Source organism: Acinonyx jubatus, chromosome B2 (genome assembly GCF_027475565.1).
Source record: "Acinonyx jubatus isolate Ajub_Pintada_27869175 chromosome B2, VMU_Ajub_asm_v1.0, whole genome shotgun sequence".
Taxonomy (NCBI): domain Eukaryota; kingdom Metazoa; phylum Chordata; class Mammalia; order Carnivora; family Felidae; genus Acinonyx; species Acinonyx jubatus.
The window spans coordinates 118708457-118726743 of record NC_069385.1 but is presented as its reverse complement, the minus strand read 5'-3'; the positions used below and the strand labels follow the sequence as shown (position 1 = coordinate 118726743).

Sequence of the window (18287 nt, the reverse complement as noted above, 5' to 3'; positions counted from 1 at the left end):
CCAATTCTAATTTCCTTTCCTTCCCTTCCTTTCTTATTTCTTATTTGTCCCAAAGTTTATGGAAGTATGTTATTTAGTTTCCAAATATGTGGGGATTTTTGCAGGTATCTTCCCAGGTTGCTTTCTAATTTAATTTTACTGTGAACAGAGAAGATACTTCCTACAATGTGAATCTTTTTAAATATATTGAGATATAATTTATGGCTCAGAAAATGATCTCTCTTTGTAAATATTCTGCATGAATATGAATAGAATGTGCTTTCTCTTGCTGTGTGGTATGTTGTATAAATGTCAATTAGGTCATGTTAGTTGGTGGTTTCATTCAAGTCTTCTATGTCCTTATAATCTACTTATTCCATCAATTATTGAGAAAAAGGTATTAAAATCTTTGACTATATTTATGGATTTGTCTGTTTCTCCTAATTTTATCAGATTTTTATTTATAAAATTTAAATGACTGTTAGATAATATTCATCATGTATTGTTTATGTTTACTGCAAATGATTATTGTTATCTAAACATTTAGTATTGTAATGTTCTCTTGATGAATTGATCCCTTTATTGTTATAGAATGACCTTCTTTATTCTGGATAACATTCTTTCTTTGTTCTGTAATCTACTTTAATGTTAATAGAGCCATTCCAGCTATCTTTTCATTAATATTTGTATAATATGTCTTTTCCCATCCTTTTAATTTTAACCTATTTGTGTTTTTATATTTATTTTTCTTGTGGTCAGTGTATATTTAGGTATTTCTTTTCTTTTTAAAAAAATTTTTTTTTAATGTTTATTCATTTTTGAGAGACAGAGAGAGACAGAGCATTAGCGGGGGAGGGGCAGAGAGAGAGGGAGCCACAGAATCTGAAGCAGGCTCCAGGCTCTGAGCTGTCATCACAGAGCCTGACACAGGGCTCAAATTCACGAACTGTAAGATCATGACCCAAGCCGTAGTCGGACGCCCAACCAACTGATTCACTGAGGTGCCCCAGGGATTTACTTTCTTAACCAACCCAACAATCTGCCTTTGTATTTAATGTCATTATTGATATGGTTCAAGTCTATCATTTGTTTATTTTCTATTTGTTCTATCTATACTACATTAACTTTTTCCTCTTTCTGTTTGAGTTAGCTGATTATTTAAAAAAATTAATATAATTTATTGCCAAATTGGCTAACATACAGTGTGTATAGTGTGCTCTTGGTTTTGGGGGTAGATTCCCATGATTCATCGCTTACATACAACACTCAGTGCTCATCCCAACAAGTGCCCTTCTCAATGCCCATCACCCATTTTCCCCTCTCCCCTACCCCTCATCAATCCTCAGTTTGTTTTCTGTATTTAACAGTCTGTTATGGTTTGCTTCCTTCCCTCTGTTTGTAACTATTTTTCCCCCTTCCTTCCCCCATGGTCTTTTGTTAAGTTTCTCAAGTTCTGCATATGAATGGAAACATATGATATTTGTATTTCTCTGACTGACTTGTTTCACTTAGCATAATACCCTCCAGTTCCATCCACGTTGCTGCAAATGGCAGGATTTCATTCTTTCTTTTTGCCAAGTAGTATTCCATTATATATATAAACCACATCTTTAATTTTATTTTGAGAGAGAGAGAGAGCATGAGCGCGTGAGCAGGGGATGGGCAGAGAGAGATGGAGAGAGACAGAATCCCAAGCAGGTCCCTTGCTGTCAGCATGGAGCGTGATATGGGGCCCAAACTCACAGACTGTGAGATCATGACTTGAGCCAAAACTGAGTCCTGTGTTTAACCAACTGAGCCACCCAGGTGCCCCAAGCTGATTATTTTTTAATGATTCATTTTATTTCCATTTCTGGCTTAATAACTGTAATTTGTTGTTATTTTAGTGAGTGTTCACAGTTTATAGCATTCACTTTTAACTTACAGCGTTCTAACCTCAAATGCTGTTAATACTACTTCATGTCTAGTAGGAGACTTACAGCAGTACTTTTTCATGTCCTCCCTCCTGGTTTTTGTGCTCTTGTTGTCATACATTAAATTTTTTCTTCTGTTATAAATCCCATTCTTCATTGTTATTATTTTTGTTTAAAGTGTCTCTTATCTTTTAAAACTTTTAAACAAGAAAAAGAAATCATTTTATAATTCCTTATACAGATACCATTTCCGGTGCTCTTAATTCCTTTGTATAGATACAAATTTCCATTGGTTACCATTTTCCTTCTGTTTAAAGGGACTGCTTCTACCATTCTTGTAGTGTGGGTCTGCTGGTGATGATTGCTTTTTTTTGCTTGTCTATGAATGAAAACATCTTTATTTCACATTTGCTTTTGAAAATTTTTCACTGGGTATTAAATGCTATTCTGATGATATATATTTTTTCCATGTTTCTCACTTACACTGTTTACAATGAGAAATACGTTGTCATCTTTATCTTTGTTTTTCTGAACATAATTTAATTTTTTTGCTTTGGCATCTTTAAATCTTTGATTTTACGCAATTTGATTTGCATATGCTATGTATTCTCTGTATTTTTGTTCTTTGAGTTCATTGAACTTTGCTATGGAATGAATGTTTATGTTCTCCCAAAATACATAGGTTGAAGCCTAATCCCCAAAGTGATGATGGTGTTTAGTATTTCCACCTTTGGAAAGCAATTAAAACATGAGAGTGGAGCCTTTATGAATGGCATTAGTGTCCTTAAAAAGGAGACCCCACAAAGCTCCATAATCCCTTCAACCATGTGAAGACACAGTGAGAAGACAACCGTCTACAAACCAGGCAACTAGCTCTCACTAGACACCAAAGCTAAAGGCACCTTGATCTTGGAGTTCTCAGCCTCCAGAATCATGAAAAATGAATTTCTGTAGTTTGTATGTCACTGAGTCTGTGGTATTTTTGTTATAGCAGCCCAAACAGACTAGGATATAATGATCAAATTTGGAATATATATTTGGCTCTTATTTTCTCAAATCCTTTTTCTGTCCTCCCTTCTCTTCTTTTCAAAAACTTCAATTGCCTTTGTATTGGGCCCTTTAAAGTTTTCCCACAACTCACTGATACTATTTAAAAAATACTTTAAAAAAATGTGCGGTTTATTTTGGATCGTTTCCATTTTTATTTATTCAAGTTCACTAATCATTTATTTCTGTAACTGTTAATCTGCTGCCAGTCATAGCCAATGTAATTTTCATCTCATTCATGGTCTTTTCCAACTAAAGAATTTGAATTTGGGTCTTTCTTTTAAATGCATATTTCTAGTGAACTTTTTGAATATCTAGAATACAGTGAACTTTTTAAATATCTGGAATATAGTTACAACATCTGTTTTAATCTCCTTGTCTATTTTTTTAAAAAATTTTTTTAACGTTTATTTATTTTTAAGACAGAGAGAGATAGAGTATGAAGGGGGTGGGTCAGAGAGAGAGGGAGACACAGAATCTGAAACAGGCTCCTGGCTCTGAGCTGTCAGCACAGAGCCCGACGCGGGGCTCGAACCCACAAACTGCGAGATCGTGACCTGAGCTGAAGTCGGCCACTTAGCCGACTGAGCCACCCAGGCGCCCCTCTCCTTGTCTGTTAAATCTCTAACACTTTCATCAGTTCCATGTCACTTTTAATTTATTGATTTTCTGTTCATTATGAGTTGGATTTCCTGCTTCTTTCCAAGCCTCGTAATTTTTGATTGGCTGTGAATTTTAACTTGAACTCTGCTCTGGAATAAAGTTAGATACTTGTAAATAATTTGATCCTGTTGAGCTTTGCTTTTAAGGTTTGTTCATCAGTATTGGATCAGTTTAGGTCTAATTATTCCCTGCCACTGGAGCAAGACTCTTCTGGGTACTCTACTCCATATCCACAGAATTTACCAGGTTTTTCAGTACAGTTCACAGGAGCACATTCTCTTCTTACCCCTATTTAAACACTAATTATTGTTTCCTCTAGTCATTTCATTTTAATATGACAGTTTTGATTGGAAGGAGAAGAAGGCCCTTTCCTTATCTCTGCTGGTGTCTATACTTAGAATTCCCCAAAATAGTTATTTCCCTTATTAATATCTTGGGCAAAGCAGTAATAAAATGTCTCTCTCTTTCTTTATAAGATAAATACTTCAATATGCTCTCACTGCATTAGTTTTCCCAGACTGCTATCATGTTGACATCATCACATTTGTTAGAATTGGATTGTGATTGATATTTATTTTTTCTTTCCTCAAATTATCCTTGCATTTAAGATATAGCTTAGCTTGCATCAAATTATAATTTAACTTTTCTCCTTCAGCATTTGAAAATAGCACTATTTTGTCACTTTTATTCAGTGTTGCAATGGGAAATGTGAAGAGGTTTATCTAACTTTTACTCCTGTGAATACTGCTTTAGAAGTGCTACTTAAATTATGGTTCACACACCAGTGAACTATATTAACTGTTTCTTACCACTTCTTTACAAGATAAATATAGAAATAGAGTATTTCTAACATTTAGAGTAAATTGACAGAGAAATTTTAAGAATGTTGAATCTAACAATAATTACAACATGTAATTGTATGCATGTTTTTTATTGACTTCATTTTTACAATAATTTGTTTTAGAAAATTACCAGTCTGTGATATATTAAATATAAAGCAATAAACAGCACTTATAACAATAACAACTACAACAAAAAGATTCTCTGCAATTCAGAAACACTGCTGGATATAGTCAGAAACTCTGGTCACAGGGACTCATGGACCTTCAGGCCAAGAGGCCTCATAATCAGTGAGCCTGAGGTCACCCATCAGAACTGTAATCTGGGTGGCTCAGTCGATTAAGCATCTAACTTTGGCTCAGGTCATGGTCTTCTGGCACTCACATGCTTCATGAGGTCAAGCCCTGCATCAGGCTCTGCATTGACAGTGTGGAGCCTGTTTGAAATTCTCTCTCTCTCTCCCTCCCTCTATCCCCCTTCCCCACTCTCTCTCTCTCTCTCAAAATAAATAAACAAACTTAAAAAAAAAACACCCTAGCAATCTAGAGTTTACAGAGAATGGGCTATTATCCTCACAGTATGGGTTCTTCCTCTAAGTCACTTAATATTACACCTATAAGGAGAGCTTCATGGATTTAAGGTTGAAGTAAGGATAGAGTGACCCAGAGAAAGTTGCCTGGGTGAAGGAGAAGATGTGGGTACCCTCAGTCATGTCATAGAAAGAAATGTCATTATCCTCATAATCCAAAAAAATCGCAATCTTTTGTGGACACTTTTTTATCAAGAGACACTCTTGCAGAGAAATGTTTTGGAGGCAATAGGTGAGAGCCCTGTATTCACATCCTTTCTTCTCTAAGACTCTGAATTTCTTGTTTTGTAGATCTTTGGATAACTCCCTGCTGTCTGTGGGATTCTCATAAATGCCTAGAGTCCACTCATCAGCATCCTTAACATCCACTTCCCAGTAATGTTTTCCTGAGGTGAAGTCTTGCTGATTCAGTGTGATAAGGTTGCAGTCTCCTTGCTTATCCCTGAGAGATAGATTGTGTGTTTCCTCTTTGAAGTTCTCTTTTCTCTCTGGGTCAGAATTATTCTGATGAAAGATTTCCTGATTTACAGTCACAGTGGCTGAGGATAAAGAAAAGGGAAGGGAAGGGCCAACATTATATATTTCAGAAAGTTGTGCAAGCGAAACCTTGGAAAAACAGGATCAAGTAGTGAAAGAACACCTATCCCCTGAATGTGTGTGTACTGGGGGAGGTAGAGCTGTGGAGTGCTCTCACCTTGGGTGCAATTTACTTATCTCTTCTTATATTACCTATGTTATTATCAATGTCTTGGCAGAGTGCCAGAATAAGCTGAGACTTGTGTTTACTTGAGAATAGTGTTTTTCCATGTTCTTTACAAATTAGAACCATGTTCTTCAATTAGTAACAGACTCCATGTCAGCTGACCTCTTTAAAAAGAAGAGTTGAGTTACTCTCACCATTTTGAGCACTTGTTACTCAGTTGGGGATCTCCTCAACAGGGGCTACAATTTCTGTTCAGAACCAAGTGGAACCCCCACCACACACACATACACACACAGAGATGAGAAAGCGTAGCCATTATATGAAAGCAGAAATGCAACCAGAGTAGCTAATCCCAGCAGCAATTTTCAGTTCAGGCCAACAGTTAATGATCTTCATGTTCTTGCTTCTCTTTACCAGAATAATCGTACTTCTGTCTTTTCAACTAGGAGGTAATGGTAGGAGCGAAAAACAGGGTACCCTCAGGTAGGTTGGAAAGGAGTCAGAAAAATAAACAAAGAGCCACTCACCAGGCTGGAACTGTTCCTTCCTCCAGTCTGTAAAAGAGCAATACAAATTGAGACTGTGATGGAAGCATACCCACAGAATGAAGATGAGATACACACTTCCTCTCCTGGATCATTGCTGTCTCTTCTCAGCTCTCTTTCCGTCCTCTGCTGAGCCCCTTGAACAACGGCAGTGTCCAGAAACTACAAGACAAAGGATGTACTTCCTGCCTGCTGTCTCAGATTAAAAACAATCCCCTCAATTGAGCTGATGCTGCAGAAATAAGTCTGGAGAACACTTGGAGCAAGGTCTAGTGTCCTAGGCACCTAAGACTTTTGTGGCACTCCTCACTGAGGATGAAAGTTATAAAATGTCATTGTATATTTTATTTTGTTTTGTTTTGTTTTGTTTTGTTTTGTTTTGTTTTGTTTGTTTTAGGGTTTTCCCAGCCTATGACCACTTCAGAGTAGAGTTAAATTTATGACCAAGGTTTTTAAACTAAGCTCTTTTATTTGGATACTTGTAATCAGATTTTTAATATTTTTCTCCAGAGACAGATTTCTCATGGGGGATAGAACTACATCTGCTTCTGCCTGGGGCCACTTCTCTTATGATAAGATTTATGATTTTATTTAAAGATTGGATATTCTCTTAGTGTCTTGGGGCAATAGGCAGATAAGAACTTATCCATAATTCTTGATGGTCTCTCACTGACCTGCCCTCTTCTAAGAAGGGTAGTACTCTATATACAGAATCAATGAATATGTGAGTCAAGAAGGACATCTGTGATCATGTATTCCAATCTCTTCATCTTAGAAATAAGGAGGCTGAGGTAAAGAAAGCAAAAATGACTGAATTCCTCAGCTGTAATTAACTGATAGATTTGGAACTAAAACCCACTTATCCTCATCCTTACTATACTATACTTTGCTCTCTCTTGTAGAATCATGGAACATGTTAAAGCAGCTCCGGAAAGAAAGCTTTTAATAGAAACTGCTTACCTGACTTTAGCCTTTGAGAGGGGCTTCTTGATCCTCTCTTACCAAAGCATTTACCAGACTGTGTGCATTTGCCTGGTTCTTAGCTTACTCATCCCTCCTACCCCAAGTTTAAGACCATTCAAGTTCTAAATGGTCAGAGATCATGGCTATGCACCAACATCTAACACAATATCTGGCATATAAAAATTGCACAACTGTATGTTTAAGGAATGACCCAGTATGCTTTTGAGGTCTAACTCTGTATTACATATGCACATACACTGTCTTAAACACATACAGTACATGGGCACAGGTATTAGAAGATAAAAAATAACCAATTCCCTCTACTACCAGATAAACATATTTTTACAAATAATATTAAAATATTTTGAGAGATTGTTTTCAAACTTAAACCTTGTTCTTGTGTACTGAACTTTCTTTATTTATAGGTAAAATAAATAAAATCATAATATCTTTTTCTCCAAATGTGAAATATAACATTATCTTCTCTTTTGAGCTTTATTCACAGTATAGGAGTGCTGATATCATATAGGATATTCTTTATTCTTCTTAAGTCTCATCAAAATCGCTCTGAATTCTTTCTCTTCCTTCTCCATTGTGGATAGGTTAACAATTTATGTCAAGTCCTACTCTATTCATGTGGAATTTACCAGTCAACAGTTATTTCTCTTTAGCTCTGAAAAATAATTGAATATTTGAGCTCCCAAATACAAAATACTATAGATTGGTACCAAATAAATCTTCACATCTTGCAAGTGGATGTGTGCTTGTGTGTGTTTATGTCTCCGCTTATTATACTCAGAATATCAGAGGCTCATGGAAAGAGCTAAGTCAGAGAGTTACTTACCAGGATACAGCAGGGCCTTCTTCCAAACTAAAACAGAACAAATCCAGTTAAGGCAAGCCAAGACATCCAGAGCCTCACATTCTTCTCCTTCCCCCTTAATTTTTTCCACCAATCACTATTAAATCTTTCAGTCTTTCTCTCTGAGGAGAGGGAGCTGAGAAAGTGTTGGACATCAAAACATTGAGTGGTGTGGGAAACCCAGTTGCTTACCTGCATGGTATAGTGCCTTTCGCTGTTCTGAAAGAAATGACATTCAGTGAGAGACCCAGAACAGATGTCGACAGGGGAGCAAATTCTATACAGGGCATGAGAAGAAGCAAGACTCACCAAGTTCTTTCTTGAGCTTCTCTGAAAGAAGAGATAAAAAAATCCATCAAACTGGGTTTTAGCTGCTCTTGAGTTCATGGAGTAGCTGAATCAATTCCATGTGGCCTTCCCTTAAGGGTCCATAGTTAAGTAGGTGAGAAGGATTAGCAATCTAATCTTGACAAGTGCTAGGAAATGACAATCTAAAAATGACAAGTGCTGAGAAAAGTTACATGGGAAATGTCATGGGGTCACTGAGGAAGGAGGGCCTATGCTTCATGAGAAGGTAGGAATTTTTAGGTTCTTCAGAAGCTTATTCTCGAAGGAAGAATAGGAGGAGAAGATGGGGGAAGACATTTACACAAGGAGAAACAGCAGCATAGGTTGGGTACAGATGCATGAAGGGCATGGTGTGGTTTGAGGAGCCCCACCTTAGAGGCCTGATGATCACTGCCCACAAATCTCCAAGCTTCCCACATGGTTTTCTCCTTTCCATAGGATTCCCAGCTTTATGGAATTCTTGGTACCCTCTATTTTCCCTGGGGTCCCTTGGCAACCTTTTATTTTCCCATGTACATTATACATCCTATACCCCCAGCTGTTCCATGAACATCTGATTTGTCCTGCTGTTCCAATTTACCTTTCACCTTAAGTGCCAATTCCTTTTCATTCTCCATCTGATCTCTTTCCTGAGATTCTTTCTTCCTTTTCTTTACTTCTCTTTCTTTGGCTTGGTGTTCTCTCCAGCCAATGTAGCTGATCCCAGTGAGGAGGAGCACCAGCGTAGGGACTGTCCCAACCAGGGCTGCCTTCCATGGAGACATCCTGGGGAAGAAGGGCTCTGACACAGGCATGTGAAGACACAGTGAGACTAGCCTAGAGGCTATCCTGCCCTCTCTCCAGGGCTCCCTCAACTCTGTTTCCCCCCTCCCTCCCCTCCCCACACCCCAGCTCTGCCTTGGGGTTTGTGCCTCACTCACCTGGGAGGAAGATGGCTGACACTTTCTCCTGACCAGAGAGGGGATTCTGGATGGAACAGGTCACATTGCCCAGAGAGCTGTCTGTGACCACAAGAGATGCTTCCACATGGAAGAGCCCATCTTCATCTTGGGTGTGAGACTCAGTGAGAGACTGTAACTTCACACCCATCATGTCACTCCACTGTACCCTGGGTTTTGGGAACCAGCCTTCTGCAGAGCACAGTACTCGTATCCCACCATCCTCAGGCCCCATCATGTGAACATGAGGCACAGAGCCCAACCCTGAGGAGAGAAGGCATGTTCCTAAGGCCTGTGGTCCTTGGGGTTTAGAAGCCCCTAAGGCTGAAGGCCAAAGTGCCCTCACTAGACTGATGAGCAAACTGAAGCTCAGAGGTCAAGAAACCTCTCGTAGTGAGTGTTAGGCCAAACTGTGATTCCTTTTTGAAATCAACTTGATGCCTTTGCACTATATTTGGACTAAGAAAGCTTTGGGGTCATTTCACGGATAGGAAAAAACAGGTACAATTAAAGCTATAGAAGGAGTTTAATTCTATAAATTGTCTTTTACTACTGAATGTATAAAATTCTACTAATGTCTGAGGGTGTCAGTACCAATCTGAATTAATATTAGTTTATTTTCTGGAGTCTTTTAGGATACCAAAACAACCCTAAAAATATTGCCCTTTTTGGTGTTTAAAAGTGAATAGAGTATGTAGTCATATCCTCACTGTATAGTTTAGGAAACTGATATCTTGCAAGGTAAATTAGCATATCAATATCAATATATGGAAGATCATAAGAAATGCCACGTTAGGAATCCAAATGTCCTCATTTTTCTCTTTGCTTTACACCATGAAGCACACTTCTGTGCCAAGTTGACATACCTATAACATGCAGCTCCACAACGGCTTCTTGGGAACTGTGACCATCCTTAAAATGACACCGGTACTGGCCATGATCAGAAGCACGGACATGTTGGATCAGCAGGGCCACACCCCCTTTGCTGATGGAGTCCCTCACCAACGCTGTCCTGCCACGGTATTCCAGCATTTGCTCCCCACTTTGTTCCTGTCCATTCTGGTACACAAGCACAGCAGGGGAGAGTTGGGCTCGGTACCACCGGATGTGCATGTGGGTTGCACTCTGCTCAGGGGACAGCTGGCAAGGCAGAGTGGCATCTGTCCCTAGCAGAACCACGGTTGGCTCAACCGGTCCCTTTACAGAAAACCCGGACACTGCATGAAAATCAGACAGATTGGGGGAATGAGTGAGGGGGAGACAAAAGCCCCAACTGTATTTTTCTTTAAGATTTTTTTTTTTTTGAGAGAGAGCACGTGTGCCCATGCACACATATGCACACACAAGCAGGAGGGCAGAGAGAGAGGGAGAGAAAGAATCCCAAGCAGGCTTCACATTCAGCATGGAGCCTGACTTGGGGCTCCATTTCCACACTGTGAGATCATGACCTGAGAAGAAATCAAGAGTCAGTTGCTTAACCCATTGAGCCACCCAGGTTCCCCTATTTAATACATATATACATATACACAAGGAAGAGCTTTTCTTTATGATAAATTCTTGTAGAATTGCTGAATCAACATGTATAGAAATGAAACAATTTAATACTCCTTGCCTAACTGACATCAAATTAAAGAGATGTTGGGGCGCCTGGGTGGCGCAGCCGGTTAAGCGTCCGACTTCAGCCAGGTCACGATCTCGCAGTCCGTGAGTTCGAGCCCCGCGTCAGGCTCTGGGCTGATGGCTCAGAGCCTGGAGCCTGTTTCCGATTCTGTGTCTCCTTCTCTCTCTGCCCCTCCCCCATTCATGCTCTGTCTCTCTCTGTCCCAAAAATAAAATAAACGTTGAAAAAAATAAAAAAAAAATTAAAGAGATGTTAACAAAAAAATATCATTATTGTAAACTCATGCCTGGTTTGTCTATAAACCTCGAGTCTGAAAACTTCCTGAGGGACCTTCGTATTTATGGAAGCACTCAAGTCCCAGAAAAAAAATTTTTTGTCAAGCGTCATAACCAGATAGAGCCCAGAGATCCTGAGTCCAAATTCTTTATGCTCAGACTTGGGTTTTCTTGGCAGTGTGAACATTATAAAGTATGTTTTTAACTGATAATTACATCAAAATTAAGCAGGCTAAAATCACCTATACTCAATAAAGATTTAGACAAACATAGCTATGAGTTTTTTAAGGTCTACCCAAAGTAATAAGGGGTGTTGATACAAAGATCACTCCCATTCTTGGCCAGAACTTTCCAGCATTCTGTTAGTGTGAACACAGTCACGGTTTTCCCCCAATATTGACTGCCTTTGAGAAGAGATACACTGGCGACTGATGAATGACCAAGTATTTTCATCATCTGAGAAGAGCCATTGAAAACAAGCTAATAAATAAAAAGCCTGAGGGAGAACACTGACCTGTTGAGTACCATGTAGACACCTGGAGAAGGAGGACAGGAAGGAGGAAGCCAGCATAATAGCCAGGAGAGCCCACCATCTTCTTCAGAACAGAAAGTAAAAGCACAAAATATTCACTCTGACAAGGAAGAAGTACTCTGTAGGAGAAGCTGGTGAGTAAGTTAGCAGGAAGAAGGCTTTTAGGAAAAAAAAATCCCCTGTTCAAAGATTTACTTTCATACACAGTTTTTTGGCTGTTATTCCTGACAGACCACTACCAATTCCAACCCCTCCCCAATGGGTTTTCCTTCCCTCTCTTCTTTCTGAAAACCAACTGTTTCTCCAGCAGAGAAACTATAAACCATTCTCTTGTGCCCTGGGGGTTCTCTTGTTTATCTATGGACTCATCCTCTCACCAAAGCTCTCTTGAAATTGAAAACCTTGAGTTCATTTTGAGAAATGAAAGCAGACACAAAATTAGTCCACTCCTATTAGCCGATCTAACTTCCTCCTTCTTGCATTTATTCACTGATTCATTCATACATTTATTTATTTGTTTGACCACAAATACACTTGTGGCTTAACTCCAGAAAGAGAGAGGAGTTTTCTCTCCATGTGACCTGGAGCTCAAGCCCTTTTGTTTTTGGGATCCATATTTCCCACAAACTCACCTCCACATCACCACACATTTCTTTCTCACATCCAGATTGAGCCAGGGGCTTCCTGGAAACTCCTGATCTCCTCAGTGCAACTACAAGGCCCAGCTCCAGAGACAATTGGTACCTGGTTGTTCTTGTGGTCAGCATCCAAAGGTGTGGCTGTAGGTGCTGGGAGCAGCAGGTTTTCAACCCATCCCTGGATTGGAAAATGTACTTAGGAAGGGGGGCAAATGGAGCTGCCAAGAGGCGCTGACAGGTGAATGCCTCCCCTAGAAGGAGTCGAATGAGGAAGTCACAGCCTGCCTGCAGCTCTTCCTGTTACTTTGAAAAGTAGAGGTAATAGCATTAATCCTAGGGGACTTTGGACTGGGCTAAGATATAAAATGATAGGAAGTCTAAGGTGTGCTTTGGTCAAAAATGCTCACGTCTTCCTACCTGCAAAGGGCTGAAATCACATTATTCAGGGAGGGAGAATCCCTTTCCTGTGTGATATTCAGGGATGTTGGTCATCCCAATGTTTAACTCACAAAGTTAACTGATTAAGAGAACAAGAACCACAAATACAGCCTTCCTCCTATCACACCCCAAATGACACTGGAAGCCACATGCTGAGCTGTGCAGGGGAAAACAAGAGGTCGGAAATGGAGGGCTCTGTACTCTGAGGAACTTAGGGCTGTATATCCAAAAACTTCAGGGCTCCCTAAAGTAACATGGAAATAATAACGCAATTGTACAATCCCAGACATAGAATGTGCTCAAAAGGCGTTTCTTTCCATTTCACATTCTTTCCAAGTCCAAGTCATGTTTTTTCATATCACACAAAGTTTACAGATAATTAGGGACACAAATAGCAATTGCGTAAATATTAGTATGTAAGCCACTAGCAGTCAGGTGAAAGGGATACCAAGATTCTAAATAAATATTCTCTAGAGACAGTGAGGTACATTTGACTCTTTAAAAATAAAATTTATGGAGAAATAATTTGCATGCAATGGAATGTATGGATTTGAAATGTACATGCCAATGAAGTCTTACAAATGCTTACACTCATAGAACTACCACTTCCCTCAAAATATGGAACATGTTTGTCTCCTGAAAATTTCCCTCATCTTTACTGTCAGCCAATTCATTCCAGGAAAAACAAACAGTATTTTGATATGAATCATGATAGCTTAATATTGCCTTTCCTAAAACTTCAAAAACAATAAAAAAAATCATACAGCATGTCTGCTTTAGCATTTGGCTTCTTTGTATAAACAAAATGGTTTTTTTTTGGAGATTCAACCATGTTGTATCAGCACATTTAAAAATTTTTTTTGTTGCTGCATAATATGGCATTGTTTGATTATAGTACAATATGTTCTTTTTAAAAAATTTTTTAAAAAATGTTTATTTATTTTTGAGAGCGAGAGACAAGAGTGTGAGCAGGGGAGGGTCAGAGAGAGATGGAGACATAGAATCTGAAGCAAGCTCCAGGCTCTGAGCTGTCAGCACAAAGCCTGATGCTGGGCTTGAACTCATGAGATCATGACCTGAGCAGAAGTCAGATGCTCAACTGACTGAGCCACCAGGTGCCCCTACAATATATTTTTCTACAGTTCTTTTCAGGGTTGCTTTCCCACCTCTCTCACTCCCTACTCGTCCACTCAAGCCCTCTCCCATCATGTAGGGCAGCCCTCCCCACTGAGCACTGAGCTCTGACATCCACCTAATACGTTAAGTCTGAAGTATTTGGGAATGAGAAGGGAACACTGAAAGAAAAAAAGTGAGGGTTAAAGATACTACTTACCTCTTGTTTACTTTGTGATTTCTGAATATGCTTGTGTGTGTATTCTGTTCCCAAATGTAAATAGATCAATATACATTTCCAACAAAGCTACAAAATAAATGTGAAAAATTCATATGTATATATTAAGACATTTTTCCCAATAATAGAGAATTGTTTGAGGAAAGTCAATCTGTGGAGAATATTTTAAGGGAATTACATCATGTCTATAGCAGTGTTCATGTTTTTAAGGGGAAAGGTGAGGAGGGAGAGTAAGTGAGCACTACAAGATATTATTCATTTCGAAAAGCAGTTTTAAGACAGTGTGAACAGTATGGTCTTATTTGCTTAAGAAATAGGAAAGGATAGACATCGAAATCACAAAAAAAGGTATCCTGTGGTATTTATTTTTGAGTGATACAAATATGGGTGTTTCTTTTTTATATATATATTTAAATGTTTATTCATTTTTGAGAGACAGAGGGAGACAGAGTGTGAACAGGGGAGGGGGAGAGAGAGAGAGAGAGGGAGACATAGAATTTGAAGCAGTTTCCAAGCTCTGAGCTTAAGTCCCATGCAGGGCTTAAACCCACAAACTGTGAGATCATGACCTGAGCCGAAGTTGGCCGCTTAACTTACTGAGCCATCCAGGCGCCCCAAAAATGGGTGTTTTTTTTTAATATGAAATTTATTGTCAAATTTGTTTCCATACAACACCCAGTGCTCATCTCAACAGGTGCCTTCCTCTATGCCCATCATTCATCCTCCCCACCCTCCCATCATGGATAAAGAAATTGTGGTTTATATACACAATGGGATACTACTTGGCAATGAGAAAGAGCGAAATATGGCCCTTTGTAGCAACGTGGATGGAACTGGAGAGTGTTATGCTAAGTGAAATAAGTCATACAGAGAAAGACAGATACCATACATTTCACTCTTATGTGGATCCTGAGAAACTTAACAGAAGACCATGGGGGAGGGGAAGGAAAAAAAGAGTTAGGGAGAGAGCCAAACCATAAGAGACTCTCAAATATGGGTGTTTCTATCTGTTATTTTTGCTTATCTTGAATTTTCAAATTTCTCTTACATAAAAAAGTGAAGAATAATATGTATATAAAGATTTTTAAAAATACAAATGTGAAGTACACTAGGAAGGATTCATTTGTAGGAAACGCAGGACTGAAGAAACAGTCAACATTCCTGGGAGTGAAAAACTGTCTTAAAGTAGAAACCAAGTGAAAGGCTCAGATATGGGAGTAGACACTGCTGAAGGTCAAAATATTGGGCGAGAGCACTTGGTGTAACATGGAATGTTGCATCACTAAACTGTACACCTGAAACTTACACTGTATGTTAACTAACAGGAATTTAAATTAAAACTTAAAAGAATATATTGGGCTAGAAAAACGGGTTACTGGATTCTTCCAGAATCTGATATTAAATCAAAGAGATAAAATCTAAGAAACATAAGTTAAATTAAGTGCATTAGATCCAGAACTTCAACATTCATCTAATAGGTTTTCCAAACTGGGAAGCAGATTAGGGCCCAGAATCAGAAGAAAGAGTACTTCGTAAAGAGTTAGATTATTGGAGGGAAAAAAGATGTCACTTATGCATGAATTTTTAAAAAGTTTTAGAATCCCAAATAAATAAAAAAGAATTTCAAAGCTTCCAAAGTCCAAAAAAATCCCTCATGTACAAGAGAAGAATCAGATTCCATCATACATCTGCCATGTTGAATGTTAAATTATTTGCTAGAAAACAATTCAAAGTAGTCTTTACATCCCTGAGTAGAAACTAGAATTATCTAAGTGACAAAATGAACATCTAAATGTAAGGGCAAAAGACATTTCTGGACAAGTAAGGAATCAGAAGTTTCCCCCTCACAAAACTTCTCTTATGTAAAGAGTGAAGAGTTGGAGGTTTTGACCACAGGGGCTTGGAGCAGGGAGGTTTGGAGATACATCTCATGCTCTGTTTACTCCACTTGGGTTGGAGTAAGGTGGAAAGATAGGAGATTTGGTAGATGTTGTCTACTGAAGTTAGCTACCTAGGAATGGAGGAGCCACATGCTGACTTTGTGTTTTTGTTTTTCTGGTAGCCTCTCCCAAAAGAGCAGTTGCCTCCAAGAGAAACTGTGTGGCTTTTCTGTGGTAGTGACTTATTTCATAAATTTAAATTCAAGTGTTCACATTCATGTTGAATCCCTGACTGTTTAGAAAATGTAAATCCAAATCCCTATTGAGATTACATACTTAAGCAAGTTTCAAAAAGAATGCTTGAAATAAGCAGATATTTTGTATTTGTTTATATAAGAACAGCTGGAAAAGATCTGGAACTCCCAGCACAATGGAGGAAGGAGTTAGATAAGTGTCACACTGGGTCATTTCTACTAATCCATGTTAATTGTCTGCAGTGGATTTATATTAATCAAAAATTAAGAGAAATTGTTGGATCTCACAAAGTCATAAAGGTTTGATATAGCATAGTTTATATAACATAACTTCTATAACTTCATTTATATGTTTCTATAATAGTTCTGTTAATTTCTGACTAAATTATAACTAAAATTCCTTTTTTTTAATTTAAAAAAAAATTTTTTTTAACGTTTATTTATTCTTGAGACAGAGAGAGACAGAGCATGAACGGGGGAGGGGCAGAGAGAGAGGGAGACACAGAATCGGAAGCAGGCTCCAGGCTCTGAGCCACCAGCCCAGAGCCTGACGCGGGGCTCGAACTCACAGACCGCGAGATCGTGACCCGGGCTGAAGTCGGACGCTCAACCGACTGAGCCACCCAGGCGCCCCCTAAAATTCCTTTTTGAGTTCCCAACTGATTTTGCGTTTTTTAATTTTTTTAATGTTTATTTATTTTTGAGAGAGAGAGAGACAGAGCATGAGTGGGGGAGGGGCAGAGAGAGAGAGGGAGACACAGAATCTGAAGCAGGCTCCAGGCTCCGAGCTGTCAGCACAGAGCCTGATGTGGGCTCGAAATCACAAGCTGTGAGATCATGACCTGAGCCAAAGTCGGATGCTTCACCAACTGAGCCACCCAGAAGCTTCTGATTTTGCATTTTTTAATTCAACTGTATGCTATTAGCACCATCCAAAAGTCTTTGTTGTTACTAAATGTATCTATTTGAAAGGACAATTTTGTTTCTTTGAATTTCTCTGAATGTTATTTTTTTAAAAATTAATAGTGCCATATCTACAACTGTATTAGAATGTGTCTGGTTTGTATTTATTTCTTGTTCTCTATGTCTCTTATAAACCATTTATAGATATTTAATCTTAGACACAGAGTTTCAAAAATGTAAATTAGAGTTTTAAAAAAATTTTTAGTCTCTAACTCAGAATTTCTGTCATTCTAAGCAAGAAACAATTATTCTAGAATTCATAGACCTTAAACGATCTTCAAAACAAAAATGATTTATGTAGACAGGGGACAGTAATCTCATCCTTACCTCTCTCATTATTTATAGCATTGAATGAAGATGAAAATCTAAGAGGATCATTTGGGAAATTTTAATACTGTTTTTCTTTTATCCTTGTTGAGATGGATAAAATCTGGATGTTAGTGGAGAAAATTTCTGTCTGGGAGATGAGTTAGAGAGTATGAATGTGCCCATGTCTTCTCAGTTCCCTGCCTAATGAAATGAGGGAGTCCAAAATTCTCATCAGAATGGCAGACATATTATGGTGAATGAGCAAGACATTAAAATAAAAATTGCTAACAACTTACACATAATCTATAAGTTATTGACACTCTTCTAAGTGCTTTACATACACTTGTGTACTCCTCACCCAAAATAGGGTACATACTATTATCCAACCCATTGTCACATGAGGAAACTGAGGCACAGATAGGTTGTGTAACTTGCTTAAAATCATAAGTTGTAAATAGCCTCACCAGAATCTTAGGTAGTCAAGTTCTAATATCTATGCTATTAACCTAGACAATATATTTCTCAGAAAGAAAGAAATGACTTGCTTTTGATCCTATCTATATTTTATAAGCAAGTAATCATTAGATAGATTTACTATACATGACAGGTCAAAGTTTTCTTTCCTTATCTTATTTT

The 18287-nt window shown here is 38.5% G+C and overlaps 1 protein-coding gene across 7 annotated transcripts; it reads right to left on the bottom strand.

Moving 5' to 3' along the window:
• Positions 1-2909: 2909 nt before the first annotated feature.
• On the bottom strand, positions 2910-12746 carry LOC106983469 (butyrophilin-like protein 1). Of its 7 annotated transcripts, none has more exons than XM_053222966.1 (10): positions 12451-12746; positions 11801-11882; positions 10257-10607; positions 9373-9654; positions 9033-9233; positions 8414-8434; positions 8297-8323; positions 8087-8113; positions 6262-6288; positions 2910-5570 (listed from the first exon to the last, which is right to left on the bottom strand). In XM_053222966.1, the coding sequence occupies exons 1-10, from the start codon at positions 12583-12585 to the stop codon at positions 5056-5058; spliced, it is 1668 nt and encodes a 555-aa protein (XP_053078941.1). In that variant the 5' UTR covers positions 12586-12746; the 3' UTR covers positions 2910-5055. The 7 variants fall into 7 exon arrangements, with proteins under 7 accessions (XP_053078941.1, XP_053078942.1, XP_053078943.1 ...); XM_053222967.1 differs by having other exon boundaries at positions 11801-11879; XM_053222968.1 differs by having other exon boundaries at positions 11801-11949; positions 12563-12746.
• Positions 12747-18287: the final 5541 nt, after the last annotated feature.

Coding starts and splice junctions, on each gene's coding strand:
- LOC106983469 (XM_053222966.1), bottom strand. CDS start 12,585: ATGCTGACCACAAGAACAACCAGGTACCAATTGTCTCTGGAGCTGGGC. Junction 10,608..11,800: donor GTCTACATGGTACTCAACAG/GTCAGTGTTCTC, acceptor ATTTTCATGCAG/TGTCCGGGTTTTCTGTAAAG. Junction 8,324..8,413: donor GAAGCTCAAGAAAGAACTTG/GTGAGTCTTGCT, acceptor CATTTCTTTCAG/AACAGCGAAAGGCACTATAC.